At 36.5% G+C, this 16,989-nt stretch overlaps 1 protein-coding gene across 3 annotated transcripts in view; it reads left to right on the top strand.

Annotated features, from left to right (window-relative positions):
- Positions 1–5,225: 5,225 nt before the first annotated feature.
- LOC110827962 (neural cell adhesion molecule 1) overlaps positions 5,226–16,989 on the top strand; it is a 428,987-nt gene continuing 417,223 nt past the window's right edge. For all 3 annotated transcript variants that reach the window (XM_087358315.1, XM_087358313.1, XM_087358312.1), the window contains exon 1: positions 5,226–6,435. In XM_087358315.1, the coding sequence (XP_087214441.1) occupies positions 6,306–6,435 (130 nt within the window). In that variant the 5' untranslated portion in view covers positions 5,226–6,305. The remainder of the gene's footprint in view (positions 6,436–16,989) is intronic.

Here is a 16,989-nt window from a genome sequence, read left to right as displayed (position 1 = left end):
CACTGCCACCGGGTAAAATCCATTTGCAGTCAATAATAAATAATAATAATAATAATAATATGAAAGAAATGCATAGTTCTGCATTAATTCAAAAAATCTGGTTCTTTTAACTAAGTTAAAACACCACTTTCTGTGATTTCACCGGTGCGTTAAAAGACAAAGTGAATTAATGGAGTGTAAAAGCGTTGCTTTCTTGTTTTAATAAGTAAAACTAATAATATTTTAGAGCAGATGAGCTTTTATGCTATAGAACTATGAAGAATGTTCATGATTGCTGGTATTCTGTGAAAGGTGTCTCACTTCATATCACAGTTTCTGAAACTTTGAATCATAGAAATTTGTGCATCACACAGTACTAGCGTTTGGGGCGGTAGGCTTGTTATGAGACACCTTCCTAATAATTCGATTTGTAGATGTCACTAAGCCGAAACTGTATAATGTAATTGAATCAAATCGTAGGTAAAATAATCTCTAATTCTCGCTTGTACACATGCTTTCCGAATTGATACTCAAATTTAATTAGTCTCCTTGTAGAGAAAGGGATAAAGTCAACAAGTAGTTTTCCATGTGTAGTAAGTTTTCAAATTAAAATGCATTAATTACCACTACTTTCTGTTATAAACTTTTAAATTTCGCATGGGAATAATAGGCGTTGTTAACAGAGTCGTGCCTCTCGAAAATTTATGAACATAGGCTGTTCTTATCGTAATTAATGCACGTCCCTGATCGCTTTGAAGTAAAAAGTTCAATTTCAGTAGACAAAATGCAGACTTACTTCATTTTTCTTTCCCTCATCCTCTTTTACCCGTAGGTGTCGAGGTTTTTATTTATTCAATTGATCTATTTGGACAATGGTAGGACTCCTTGGATGAGTGATCAGCTCGACGCAAGGCCTCTACCTATACAAACATCCATGCCTTGAGTGGGACTCGAACCCACGGTCCCAGCGGCCAGGCGCACGAGGTCAATGCCTCAGACCGCGTGGCCACTGCGGCCGGCTTGCAGACTTACTGAATGTTAAAAATGACAGACTTTGCATATATAAAACACTGTGTTTTAAATAGTTACAATTTATAGCAAAGAAAGTGAGTGAAGTTTCCTTACTACTAAATGTTCGTAGAAAATAAAATAACACGTAATAATGAAAATGGTGGTCAACACATCAAGGTTTCAGACTGTGTCAGTCCAGGTTCGTAGTTCGATTCCCGAACGGGGTCAACCTTGAGATAAAAGGTAAACCAGGCTATGGAATATTAATCTGGTTTATATAAACGAAGTAGATGTGATTAGATGATATTTGATACGCCTTACGTAATCAAAATTGATTGATTTTATTAAATTTGGCTTTACTTAATGTATTGAATTTGATGAGAGTGGCGGCACTCAATCGCTTGAATGTCTTTCTTCCAGACTTTCAGACTGGCGGTGACGTGATATTCACAGAGCTTTCGCACTCATAAAAGTTGTTTACGAGGCGAAAACTTAATTAATTCCAGATGTGAAATGACGGTTGCTCTAGAACAGTCGCAGCGGGGCGACTCGAACCATTGAAATTCGAATATGGCTTGTCGGCGCTTTTCCGACGTCACGGGGTGAAATTTTGGGGGACGAATCGGATCGTCGTATTCAAGTCACAATTTGAAATCAACTACGGGTTGCGGGGTTTTTTTCCAGCCGTGCTTGTGTTGCTGTTGGACCCTCGAGTCGCTCTTTTGAGTCAAAGCAGACGCGTTCTACTTGATCACCGATTTTAAGTACAAACAGTTGAATCATAGAGTTGCCGCGACATCATTATAAATGGTTTTATATTAGTGGGTCTTAATAACGGAAATAAAGTGAACATTACTATACCAGCATCCGTGTTGTCTTAACTCGTACAATCAAGGAGATTTCGTTACATTGTGTGTATGGATCTGAGTGACATTGCACGCATCATTTAGAGGTCATGGATATATCAAGGTCATGCATAGGTCGAAACGTATACTCAGTGCCTAAATTGTGTTGGGACAGACCATGTAAAATCACACAAACTGTTTGAGAATAAGAGTCCTTAAACGCTTTCAAGGTCATTCGTATTACAATTTTTCCACGCATATACATAGACAACTGTACGTATCTGAGCGTCATTGCAGACAACATTTAGAGGTCATGGATATGTCAAGGTCATGTATAGTTCGCAATATACAATCAGGGCCCACATTGTGTTGTGATAGATTGTTAGGTTGGGTTAGGTTAGGTTGGGTTAGGTTAGGTTAGGTTGGGTTAGGTAAGGTTAGGTTAGGTTAGGTTGTTTTAGGATATGTTAGGTTGGTTTAGGATAGATTAGATTTGGTTATGTTAGAGAGTGTCGTGTTACTTTATGTTAGGGTGATTTGTGTTTTATTATTTTACATTAGTTTAGTTTAGGTCATGTCTGATCAGTGTGTTGGATTAGATTAGGTTATGTTCCAGAGAGAGGTCTTTGAAATTCTCAAGGTCATATGTTTCACGCTTATTTACCGGCAAACGGTGAATACCTGGTTAATCATACTCATGTCAGAATGAGGTCAGGTAAAGGATAAGGTCATATGTTAGTAACAACAGTATCGGCCCCCTAGTTTCCCAGATATTAATAATTCAATTTCTCAAGGTTATATATTTAACGCTTTTTTTCTGCCAAACGGTGAATATCTGTTTGCCCATACTCGGGTCAAAGTGAACCCACGTATAGGTCAAGGTCATACGAAAGTCACGTCAAAGTCGGCCCACTAATTTCCCAGATACGGGTTCTTAAAATTCTCAAGGTCATATGTTATCATGCTTATATCTGCCAAACAACAAATAGCTGATTATCCATACTCATGTCAAAATGTAGCCATGTATAGGTCAAGGTCATATGTTAGTCACGAGATTGGTCGAATACTTTGCGAGATACAAGTCTTTAAAATTCTCAAGGTCATATATTTTAACGATTTTTTCTGCCAAACGGTGAATACCTGTTTGACCTTACTCGGGTAAAAGTGAATCCATGTATAGGTCAAGGTCATTTGAAAGTCACGACAAAGTCGGCCTACTAATTTCCCCAGATACGGGCCTTTAAAATTCTCAAGGTCATATATTATCATGCTTACATCTGCCAAACGACAAATAGCTAATTATCGATACTCATGTCAAATTTATGCCATGTATAGGTCAAGGTCATATGTTAGTCACAACGAGATCGGTGAATAGTTTGTGAGATACTGGTCTTGAAAATTCTCAAGGTCATATATTTTCACGCTTATTTCCCCCAAACCGTAAATATCCGGTTGACCTTACTCATGTTAAAATAAGGTCAGGGTTGGGTGAAGGACGTGGAAAGACCACGACAAGATTGCACAAACTGTTTGAGAATAAGAGTCCTCAAACGCTTTAAAAGTCATTCGTATTACAATTTTTTCACGCATATACATAGACAACTGTACGTATCTGAGCGTCATTGCAGACAACATTTCGAGATCATGGCTATGTCAAGGTCATGTATAGGTCGCAATATATAATCAGTGCCCACATTGTGTTGTGATAGATTGTTAGGTTGGGTTAGGTTAAGTTAAGTTAGGTTAGGTCAAGTGAAGTTAGGTTAGATTAGGTTGGGTTAGGTTAGGTTAGGTTAAGTTAGGTTAGATTAGGTTGGGTTAGGTTAGGTTAGGTCTAATCAGTGTGTTGGATTAGATTAGATTATGCGCCAGAGAGAGGTCTTTAAAATTCTCAAGGTCATATATTTTGACGCTTATTTCTGCCAAACCTTAAAAATCTGTTTGACCATACTCATGTCAAATTGAGGCCACGTATAGGTCAAGGTCATATGGAAGTCACAAAAAGATCGTCACAATTGTTTGCCATGTACAGGTGTTTAAATCTCTCAAGGTCATTTCTTTGCCCTCTTACTTCCCGCAGACCGTAAATACCCGGTTGACTTCACTCATGATAAAATAAAGTGACGAATTTGTCAAGATGATGTCAAGACCACAACAAGATCACGCAAACTGTTTCACAATAAGAGGCCTCAAACTTTTCAAGGTCATTCCAAGTACTATTTTCTGAGGCATATACGTACTTCAAACGCTGCCTCCCTCGTATATTCCCTGAGAGTTGGAGATCCCTGCTCACCGACCATCCATACACCAATTTACCTAAATGACCTTTATATATGCCTTTCTTGTACCTAACATATGAAGTTGTGACCGCACCAGCGCCGGTAACTATATATTGGAGTTGATCCCGTTGCTACGACAATCGAACGACAGTTCGTGTGCGAAAAGGCGGTTACATGACTAACCTATTTCCGTGAGAGCTCAATTTTCTTTACACACGTGGATATCCGGCAGAACGGTTAGACGGCTGAATGGAATCGGCGGTATTTACCGGGATAACTCCTCTCATTAGTATAAAGTGCGGTTAATTTTTGTAGTGGAGAAAATCCTTACAGATGATCGGATAGCAGCGTGAAAGTAGAGGATGAGTTCAGTTTACTTGGATACAGACCTCGGTTATCCTGTGGCAGCAAGAGCACATTTCTTACTTCCTCTCTTTTTGCTACATATGTTAGTTACAAATAGCCGTTACTTTCTCCAGATCATGGATATTAACCCGAGATCTGTAAAATACGAAGCAGTCGATAACATAAAAATCTAGTAAAGAAATAGTTATAACGTATTTGAATCCTTAATTTTTTAATCCATCCATTTTGTCATTTAATGACGTGTTGCTTTCACGGTGTCTTAGAAGCAAACCAGTTGTGAAAGCTTTAATGATATAAGTGACAAGAATGTTTACCAAGTACCCTTCTAGGTTTCGAACCAAGCCTTCCAGTTCGTACCCAATCTCTGTACCGATGTGACATGTATACCAGTGAATGTTTGAGAAAGTATGCTAAAATGTTGGGCCAATGAGCCATCTCGATAATGTTTTATGTTATGATTACTAATAAATGATAATCGGCGTTCGGTAATATTTTTTAGATCGCTTGTGTCATCCGAATTTTGTTATTTTACTGCGAGCGGCTGTAAAAGAGAAAGCGAAAAGAATAAGAAAGCTAAGATGCAGGACCACCAAGATAGCTGTGATATGTTATGGTTCCCAGTCGTACCGTCTCGCCGCCTTACGCGTCGTTTCAAAGGCAACTTCGGGACGTTGAGCTTCGGAGGTGCTGATACCGGAGATTCCCGAAGTTATCTGGTCGGTTGCCGGCAGTTGTGTGCGGAGTCATGGGATCACAGTTAGTCGGCGGCCCGGCAAGTGATCAGGCAGTAGATCGCTGCTTGAGGCCGAAAGTTAGATTCGCGTCGACCGAAACAGAGGTGGATTTTAAAACGCGACAGAACAGCACAGCAATGATCCCTTTAATTAGAAGTAAAATTAACAAGTGTTTGATGTACAGGAATATAAAATTTTCAGGTGTTATCAGTTTTAAGTATTTCAAAACAACGTATTTTTAAGTGTGAACTAGTATAGCCTATCTGCAGCGTGTAAAGTTCTGGATTTTTTGTCATGGTTATGTTACATGTGTGAATACTATGTAATAGTTGTGTAAACACACATGAAACTGAGATTATGTTATATTTTCAATAACAACATGCAATTGTGAAATTTGAACGTTTGCATAGGCCTAAACACTGAACAGCTAAACAGTGGTTTAAATTACACACAAGATAGTCCCACAATTTTTAACTATGACTGTCACATAAACAGGACATCCACATATGGCGAGAAATAGACAATTTATGAACTGGCATCCTCCATTTTATAAATTACTTGACTGAGTGGGCGTATGTTTCTAAAATACCTGTGGTTTTATAAGCTGTTAATAAAAGATTTGAAATCTTTATTTACATCATCAGGTTTAAATAACTTTGTTTAGCTTTGTTTTAAATAGAAGACTTTAAAATTGCATGAAAATAAAGCTTAATGACTTAGATTCTCAGTGATAATCGAAAAATTGACACGGAAATCTGTTATGAAACACTGTGTTGTGTGTGTTCCAGTATAGATGTATTTTACGTCATATAGCAAATGACTGCGTACGTGCGTGTTCCATGGCTTACATTTCAGACGCAAAAAGAGAGCAGACGTGACAGTTATGAATGTAAATTACAGAAGAGTGGAAGGAACTTGAAGGGAATTTAACTACCAGAAAAGGAAGCTGGTAGCATAAGTTCATTCTGTGTTTTAGATGTCTCATTCTCAGAGTGTTTCAGTGAATTTCGTTAAGAACTAACTCTCCGTGATGTGTTTATATTTTATCAAATTATGCGTGAATTTGTGACTGGATTGAGCTACAACGTAATATGTTTCATCTATCAATGTTCCCATTTGGACAGAGGATGTTGAGCATGACGTCACGGTTACTGCTGGTGATACTGCTTTGGTGGTTTGTCCTTGGCTGTCGTGCTGGTTGGGACAGCGAAGACGACCCTGGTAAGCGGAACAATCACTGCTGTGTTAATTCAGTTCTTCTTTTGGCGAATGACAGAATACACACTTTGCGTTCAACGTGGCGATATTAAAAAGAAACGTTTTCTTTGTAACAGACGTTGAACATTCTACATGCATCTAAAAGCGGCACTCCTAAACCTTAGAAGCTGTCCCTGGCAGTAATGTTATCGTTTGCAATCCATTTACCGGACGAGATTGGCAAAATTTTGTAGTGCAAAATGTTAGCGCTTTCCCTCGATTCATATGTTTACATTTATACCCATTTAACAACTCCGGTTTATTATCCAAATATTCCCAGACAGTTTTTCGAAAGCACGTGAAAATACTGTAGTCAATCTTATGTGAAACACATGCACAGTGATTCCTTCAACCACATGTCCTTTAGTTTGAAATTCCAGCGCTCGTCGTTTTGTCTTTGCTTAAAATTGTACAATTGCTGCCTCTTCTTTGAATGACGTAACAAATCTTGGAAGTGGAGAAAGTACAGTGCACTTCGTTAAAATATTCTGAAGTTAGATTTAATCCTTCGCTCTTTTCTGTCTCAAAATAATACACATGAAAGTTTACATATCAGTCCGCAGAAAGACGATAAAACTGTAATTGAATATTTCTAAGTCTAATAAAATTTGCGTTTAATCTTCTGCTCGCTATGTTCAGATGCATCCGGTGTTCGTATGCGTATGTGAAAAATTAAATCACTCATCGTCTTATAATTTCAGAATTTACTGAGTTTGCTGACTTAGGATCAAACTATCGTTTTATCAATTTGACGAGAACACTATGGCATATCTGGACATAAAACAAAGTTGTTGACAAGTAGGTTAGTTCACTGCTCTTCATGCCAGCCATCAACTGTAGTAGCAATCTCCATGCGAGTCTAGTCACGGAGAAGCAATGACAAAATAGCGTAGTACTGAAATCTTATTCGGAATTCATCATGCAACCGTACTAGGTCCGTATTTACATGAAAATCGATAAGCCGTTGCGGATAATGTAATGAAAGTATTGATTTAATCTGCAACCATATCCTACTATAGACTAGTTACATAATTACGTCAGCTGTGTTCTTGCAGTCGGTACCACAGAGATGACGTGTGTCCGTGAATGTGACGTTTCCGACCTTTATTTTCAATATCACCCACCGGAAGGCAGCCATCTTCAGACTAACCGCCGTGAAAACTTCAAATCCTACACAGTCTTGTGCCCTTCTGCGTTGAAGATTCATGTCCTCCGAAAATTTGCTAACCGCGCACAAGAGTGTTTGCCTTCAATACCCAGAACATTACTCTCCATACTTTTATCACTGTGGAAACCTAAAATTTCTTTTTTATATTGTTTTTCTAAAACTCGCCTCATCCGTATAAAATGTAATCGTTCGTAACAAAATATACGCCTTATTGAACTCTTCAACTTTATTTTAAATGTTTCTGTAATGCTGTATATTTCAATAACTACAAGGAAAGTAATTTGATACATGCAGTAAGTAGTATTTAATTCCATTACTGTTTCGCAGTGTACTTGAATCTCTAATAACATATCGTTATCTGAATTAATTACACATTGCGTATACGAATCAGCTCAAGGGACAAAGACTGTCTGCAGTAGTACCTGTTTCATGATTAACTTGGTGATACGAATTTTAATCTGTAATTAAACACTTCAAGGCCAGTAACGTATACTAAATTTAAAAAAAAAAACATTGATGGACTCGTATACACTCCGGATTGGAGAAACTTTTACCTAGGTTAGCTTAATCCCACACACAGTATGGCATGATATAAACTGTTACGTGTGGAAACGGAGAGGTACTTTCTCGGCTTGTGCTATTTATGTAGTACTTTAGAAAACTATAAATATATGTGTGAAAAGACAAGGCATTGAAAACATTGTAGATTTCCATATTACATTTAATATTCTATATCTTAAAAAGACTCCACACTAATGAGTGATATGACACATATTGATATCCAGAAGGAAGATAACGTACTGTGCAATGTTGGTGTCAAACTGTGTCAAAAGTAACTTTTATCTTAGTTATTAGTGAAATAATTTGTTCCCAAATTGACAAAGTGAAATACTCCTATAACTTCTACTTTCCTTATTTATTCGAATTAGTCAGAGATAAAGTGTCACATCAACAAATAACAGATATATTAAAGCAATAAAATTCAATATTTCTGTTTGCTAATTACAAACTGTCATAGATAGAAAAAGACTATTAAAATTATATTTAACAAAGAAGGTATTCGGATGTGACAAGGATCCATCGGTGACTGGAATATTATTTTGTGCCGGCGAGATCTTCTGAACAATACAATAAATCACATGTTCCGTAAAAGAGGGAGAATTTTTTGATTACCTTGAGCTGCTAACAGCTTCTCAAGAACGCTACTTATTGTCAGGTATTTACAATTAAGTATTACCGTCGAGTAATTTTTTCGCATTTGTACCCATAGAATTTATAGGAGACGTGTTATTCTTGTGAAATAATGATTCTAGATACAGCTCAGCAGTTAACAAGATTTGTGAATATTTATGATATTTCTAAAGCTCGTTCGACGAAAGGTAAACTTGTCAGGTGATACAGCTTCAAAAATGGTTCGAATGAGCGACGAATACGAGCGTTGTTTCATTTTATAGCGTTTATGTATAGTTTAGTTTAAACGTGAGCTCTATCATGTCACTCTTTAATTCACAACTGATAATCGTTAATTTCTAATGCATTCTTTATATACGCTACGTAAGGTATCTGATAAATAAAATAAACTCAGCGGACCGGAATATTTTACATCATAAAAGAACACAGCTAACTCAAATCAATAAATGTAGCTAGGGAATCTCGGCCCAGATGAATTTTATCTTCTGAGTTAGAAGTTCACAGGCGCCAGGTGAGTTCGGGAGGACTCTTAGCTGCCAGGCCGATTACAAAGTGAAATATATCAGTTCTATGGTGTAATGTTGTTTTTACAAAGATCAATGACCGCTGTAAATGATATTTAAACTTAGTTTCATTTTTAATGCTGTTGATTAACATACATATTTATGTTGATATCAGTGTTACCAACTAGTTAAATTTGGAGTTCCGTACGGGCAGATGGCAATTCGATTACCGCGAATGAAATTCAATTCATTTATTTAAGTACTTGAGCCAGATAAGGTCAATAACAGTCAAGCACTGAACAAGAGTACAGGATGAAATATAATACAATAAATACATTCATTTCGATGATAATAATAAAAGTAAAACATTACAAATACAAAATCAAACAAATTAAACTAAATATATAAATGTACCATATTAATAATAATAATTCAATTCCTTTATTGAGTGATAATTCACAAGTAAATGGGCTAAATAATATGCCTAAGTAATACAATAATTCAATTCATTAATACTAAGAAAGAATAAATAATAAGAAACTAGAAAGAACTAACAAGATTAAATACCATAAAATGTGGACAGAATGAAGTATTACAAAGTGTCGTAAAACGGTACACAAATACAAATACTTACATTTACCAGCGAGGTTTATGAAGCGTATGGTATTAAGTCACTCAAGTACTGTGATTGCCGGATCGAAACCCACTCGAGGTTTCCGTGTACATGGCGTTGATCTGTGTTTCTCCGTTCAAAATATCATACCTACCAAATGTCTGTACGATTCGTTGTCCCGATGCTGTTTGTGTGTCGGTACAGATGAAGAAGGTCTTAATAGCAGGAAGCAATAGGGGAAAGAACCTCGTAAAGTAGGCCACTACCCGTCCAGACCGAATTCTAAGTGCTCTGTCAAAAGCGTTGTCTGATTGAAGTATTCATCATGCCAAGCAACGGAGACCGTTTCAAATGTTAGCTTATGCAAGTTTAAAAATTAACACATTGTCGTACAGGTGACTGGCAGTCTGCATGTTGAGTGTCAGCATCTTCTAATCAACACGTTAAACATTAATAGTATAATGTCTGAAAATACTTAATTTTTAAACAAAATATCTCATTATTTCTCCTTAGACGCTAACAGTTGTTTTGCAAGTCGAATTGTCCGCCTTTGTACGAACCCAGAAGCTGCACTACAGGGCTAAAAAGAGCCCGCTATTGATCTCTATCCTTAGCCAGACCGATTCAGTCCACATTTCCAGACCAAATTAGTCTAATTAAAAGTCCCTTTTAATAATATTGGCCTGTACCCACCTGCACCCAGGTTTACAAAAATGGTTCCTTCCCTTCGGGTTTTAGAAAAGAAATTCGCATAAATTGTTTCACTAATGCGTGCTACGTGACTCACCAATCTACCCACTGACTCAATAATTCTATTAGTTGGTCTACATGCGTGTAAGGAGTAAAAATTATGAACCTACTTATTCTTTTATTTACTCCATTAACCCTCTTACGTCTGTCCTCAACACCGTGTTTTTATAGTGTCAATCTGTGTTTTTTTCTTAACTTAAGGGACCATATTTTACACCCATACAAAACAACATTTAATATTCGTAGTTTTATATATTTTAATGTTGACATGTTAGGTATGAACGGGAAGCCAAAGATTCTGAAATGAATAGTAGGTAGAATAAAATGTATTAACATTCTGTGTATCAAAAAAAAAAGTGGAGGTCTTAATGTATCGAGGCTCATTTGGTACTATAGAAATATTAAGACGTATTTAGATCATGACTGGGATTCCGGCTGTGAAATCTTAATAATTTAGAATTATAAAAGGTCCAGCGTCTACAGAATTAACAGTTGCAGAGCTCCTTGAATATCAATTACAGATTTGAATATTGTATTAAGGATTCGGGATTCTAGATATTTTATTCCGGATGCTTAAATTTATCATTCTTCCTACAACTAACTTCTGCTATCTAACACGATAATCGTATTACCGGAACAATTTGACTAAATGTTACATTTGCCACTATACAAAAAAAAAAGACTGATTTTTCTCCGAGCGGTGGGGAATTACGAGCATTTATTGCGATTTACCTTTTCGAACAACGTTTTAGTATTGTTCGTTTTAGACTTAACCGACATATTCTGTGGTTTCTTATTTACTGTAGACGAATTTCTGGAGTATGCACTGAAGTGTGCGTCAGTTACTTTCTCCATAATTTCCTCAAATTTACAATTCATATTAAAATTCCACGCTGAAATGTATCAGAACATACAGCATCTGTAATAAACTCAATCGGATGGTATTTGCTTGCGACCGCAGAGAAGATCTCAAAATGGGCTGGGGCCTTGGGGAAAAAAGACACGTAGCTCGGTTGATGTTATTCAGTATTGTACTGTAAGGGCTTGTTCGGACGATGTTTCTTATATGAACAGATATTGTGTAAATATTTAATCCTCGTGTTTATTAAACTCAAACTGAACAGATCTTAAATTAGTTTTTTTTGCAACAATAATATTACCAACCAACTACTATTATCACTTTACTTGCATTTAATTAGTATTTAAAAGCGTTTCGACCCCATTGGGATATTTTCAGTTGTTCTTTTTTAGTCTGACATTTCATGTTAACATGTATAGATATGAAATTTTAAAATTGTCATAACTGTGTCAAATAATAGATTAAAATTTGGATTAAAATATAGTAATTGCAAATTAAAACAGAGTCCGCGCGTGTTTTGAGTACATACTCAATTATTCCACCGTACATCTTGGACATTGCAACACTCTGTCATCTATCCACGTTTGTTTTTATTGTGTGCTATTTCACTTAGCGTTGAATTGGAAGTCACCTCTTCATATTATCTTGCAGTAATTTCGATGCCTCGAGATTCTGTCCAAATGTAGTATTTATTAATCGTTGGTTGTTCATGTTGTTGTGGAAACTTGCTTGGGTAGTACGGAGTTGCTGAGTTCATAATATGCTGAAACGTGTTTGCTATAGTGAATTGTAAATAAAGTTTTGTATAGTGATAAAATGGTTGGTTGATAATATTACTGTTATGGGTTCCTTCAGGGTATAAAAGATATTAAGATTTTCTTTTGTTGTTAAATACAGATAGACAATGTGAAGTGATTTGTCGACTGGAAACATTGATACGACAGAAAGAAAGTGTAGGAAGGGTCGCGGTGAGCGAGATGGGGAAGGATTGGGGGGAAAATTTGGAAAAGGAGGAATGGTAGTTCAAGCTACAAAGATGACAAAATAAATTAAGAGAGAGTGTCAGGAGTTAATAACCTACAAAGAAATAATTCCGCGTTGCACCTCAACAGAATTTTGATATTAGTATTTAAAGACCAAATAAACGAAGTTTGGTCCATTTTATAGGACATTTAAAGGCTAATTATTGCGTATGATGGTGGAACCAATCACAAGGGTGTATCGACATATTAACTGTTGGTGATTACAAGAAAAACGAAAACCTCTATCTGCATTTCAAACGGTGGCACCCGATCCGTGGATGGTCATAATTCGGGGTACTTTACTGCTTAGTTAACTCGAACGTAAGGCAACCCAAGGTAGCCAAGTGTGTAACTTCATAAAATGTATAACGCTGGAGTTCTGACGCAAATAGTTTTGAAACTCACAAGTACAAAATGTCTAATTGAGTAATGAGTTTCATAAATATTATCGTTGAGTAGGTTAAAAATTACTCATGATATTAAATTTCAAAACTTTTGTACTCTGTGTGTATTTTCTGCCTGAAGTTTTTATGAATTCTATACTCTTGGGTAATTACAATACCGTTACATTGGGACATTGTATTCTCTGCACTCTACACATTTACCGCCAAGATCTCAATGGTTATATTACAGTTGGTAACTATCATCGTTCATATCCAATTTTCTGGGATGTTTTCCTGCCCAGCGTCATGTTCAACCGCTTAGCTATGTTCGAAAACCGACTGGATGAATCAGCTCGCTGTTAGCATGTAGATCTATAATTAACATGGCACATGCATGTTAAAAACAAGTTGCTTCATTTGAAGATATTAATTGGTTTCCATCCATAAAAAATTACAGCCAGTATATTTCCAAACACAACAAATCAGTTTCAAGTTAATTCACCCACCATTTGTTTCAATCCTACGGAATCTATCAATACCCATAGTCATAATTTCAAATGTGACCAAATATAAGTCTACACTGGTCATCCTTACTCATTCGGACTGCTATTTGTCATGCTAATAACCTTACTATTTTCTTAATACAGATGATAACGTAGAATAAATACACCAAGAAACACAAACCTTGAATTCCGACTTCGTAATCATTATTCATGAAAGTTAATATTTTTTTAGAACAAAAATTTATGATTTTATCTATGGGACAGCTTTTTGCCAAATAATATTAGGGTGAGAGGCTCTTAGCACTGATGCGGAGGTAAGAATTGCTGACAGAATTTTAATCGATCGGATTATATAAAAGGTGGCTAATTTCTTAATAGATGAAAGCTTATTAGCTTCTGAATGACTTAGCTCCATGGAATTGGTTTGCTTGTATTTTTCGCATTGTTTCATTATTCACCCCCCGGAGAAAAGAAAAGCTTTCAAAAAAATCCGGCGCTTTTATTTCAAGTTTTTCCACTTCTTTCTAGATGATTTGAGCACAGCATGAGACAGACAGCTTTGGTTGAACGCGTGTATGTAATATTTACTGCACTACACGTTGAGAATGATATTTACAAAGTTGAGCACTTCGTGACGGGTACTTCCAAAGCTGGAATTTGTTCGGATGAAGGTTTCTTCGGGCGAACATTCTTGTGCCTTTACTTTCAACAGTATCGTTCGTTCCTCTTCGCATCGCTGACCCCACCCACCACGCAAAGGCAGTGCAGCAGCTATATCGGCTGGCAAGAGATATATTGCAGACAAGGGACAAAGGAAGCTTATTCCCAGCTGATGCTATGTGTTACACCAGCAACGCTACGAACTGCATCCAAACTACTAACGTAAATGAAACATAATGTCAGAAACTGCTAAACATATCAACTAAGAAATTTTCGTTAGTTAATTATGTTGTAACGTAAACGCATCGCAAACCGTCAGTTAAGTACTTCCAGCAACACGGAAAGGTCGTCGTTATTTTCGCCGACGTGAGAACCTGAAAGATATTTTAGTGGCTGCTGTCTCTCACTTCTGAAAACTTTTTGTTTACGCCTATCTTTAAACGTAAAAATGGATTTAGATAAACATGTGATTTTACCTGTTATTTTCCATGGTTATGAATCTCGGTCATTCCCACTAGTGTTGGTACACACGGAACTATCAATGTGGCGCGGGTACAATAGACACATTCTGTACTATTGACACATAAAATTCCTGTGAAACATTCTACACAGCCTAGTGCGATAAATAAAACTGGCTGCACTGTACCGTGTATGAAATTCTATATAGATAATTTTGTCGTGTTACTACGATCACTCCGTTTGCAACTAGTCTGGTGGAAGAACATTGATTTCAGGAGGATTATGATCGTCCTGATGATGGAGGCAGTACTCACCCCTGAAACGTCGGTCGGCCAAATATTATTAGGATGATCAATTGTAGGGGCATGTAGCACGTACGGTATAATCTCACTCAACACAGGGAGTAGGCGGACTTCTGTGAGCACTGTCTTGTACCTTCGGTTCCACTAAGAGGCGGGAAACGTCTTGAGTACCTCAGTGATTATTAGCTTCTCAAGAACATCTCTTCTTCACGAATATAGTTACTCTTATAGGCCGATTAGAAGGGCAAGCTTTAAAATAAGTAGGATTTTAGGTTTTCACGTCGGTGAGTACAAAGATGTCTGCGTTCTGGGTTGTAACGACACGTGGTCTGATAGAAGTTAATCATTATCAGGGCTCATCGCTCTGGTGCTGGAGGCATCAATGACCTTAGAAACGTTGGTAAAATTCTACCAGAATACACGGCGCTACAACCCAGAAGGCAGACATCAAGATTAAAAAGCGGATATTGAGTATCAAACGTCATAAAAATCTGCAGTTGAGGAGAAGTAACATGCAGATAGACATTTTTTTATGAAAAGATTCCCAGGAAATGGAGGACTTGAAGGGCTCTAAGGGATTTCGCTAACAAACATACAGTTTGAAGGCGATACTAGTCTAATAATTAAATATGACTATATTTATGATATATGTATTTACCAATTCAAATATATGTAAAGTATATTTATTATGTTTCAAAAAGCAAAACCAACAATCTGAATGATTATGAGACCGGGCATCTAAACCCTTTTAAAATTAATATGTTGTTTGAAAATTATCCAGGTAGCAAGATGGTGATATGAATCATTAATTTTTATTGTACCGCCTCCAAAAATTACTTACTACGACTCGAATTGCATTATTTAAGATGATTACGGTTCATATCACAAATCCGATTATTGGCGTTTTCTGTAAAGTACTCACATTTTGCGTGTTCACTGACACTGCAGTGATTTTTAATTATATAATTTACCGAGTGGAAGTTTACTAAGCATCAATAAATGGGGTACAGTATAATTGAAGTGTTTAAATTAAACATGGAATTTGCTGTAGAGAATAGAGTGTAATTGGATGACAGAAAAGTCTGATTAAATTAACCCCATGAATTAAATTTGTGTAACTTTAGAAATTAATGCCATGCATATTTATATAATTCGTTAATTTGTGCAATTATGTATTGAGTTCTCTTACAGAAAAGCATGCTTCCGCCTAACACGGAATTTGTGTTGATCACAGTTCTAATACTGCTATCTCTAATAGCCTTAATTTCTATTTTACAATACCTGTTTTAATTATAATCTCCTTCCGAACTTCCAGTTATATATTAATAGTTTTACCATTTATATCTAATGTATTATCCTGTATTCCACAAGTCTGCAACCTTGGTTAAATTAATATTTATATGCCACACTTGCATACGTAGTAAAACAATTTAAAAATTCCCTGTTTATTTTTTATAGGCTCTTACTCATATATAAAATCCCGTGAAACGAACAATTTCTAATTTAGCCCCATTGCTTGAGTAGTAATACATTTAACAATCATGTGTAGTCCGTAGGACGTGGGGTGGATAATTATTTTTACACGGCAGTGCATGGGGGAAGGGGAGGCATGAACTCTGACCCCGCATTGAGGCGGTTATGAAACCTCTGGTCTAAAAATGAAAAGACGCATAGTGAGTGTTGTGCACTATGTAAATCTCACATAACGTTTCATAAAATTTATCAAAATTGAGTCATCGTACAGGACCCTCTTCGTCTCATAAACTCTTACGTAAGCCCTACTCCAAGCATTTTTACATATAGTGCTTCTTTAACGAGGTAAAGATGAAGTAAGACGTATTTTAGAGAATACGATCCCGTTTTCGATCTAATTTAGCCGGAAGTAAATCATTAACTCTGTACGCATTCTGTTTGTCCTTACGATCACAGGTTGTTAAAACATGTACTGCTGTACTTTAAAGGATTCGAATAAACACGGGCTCATGTATTCTGGAACTGATTGAAAACTTTTAACTGATTTGCGTTAAGGTTATACGTTGTATCATCGTTAAATTCCTCAAACGTTAAACCTCTTCATCGTTTTGTATTCTTTCAAAATTAAGCAT

Source organism: Zootermopsis nevadensis, unplaced genomic scaffold (assembly GCF_977971745.1).
Source record: "Zootermopsis nevadensis isolate Lab colony 2312 unplaced genomic scaffold, Znev_1.0 Znev_ptg000029l, whole genome shotgun sequence".
NCBI lineage: Eukaryota > Metazoa > Arthropoda > Insecta > Blattodea > Termopsidae > Zootermopsis > Zootermopsis nevadensis.
The sequence above is the reverse complement of the archived record's forward strand: the minus strand, read 5'-3'. Positions and strand labels throughout refer to the sequence as shown.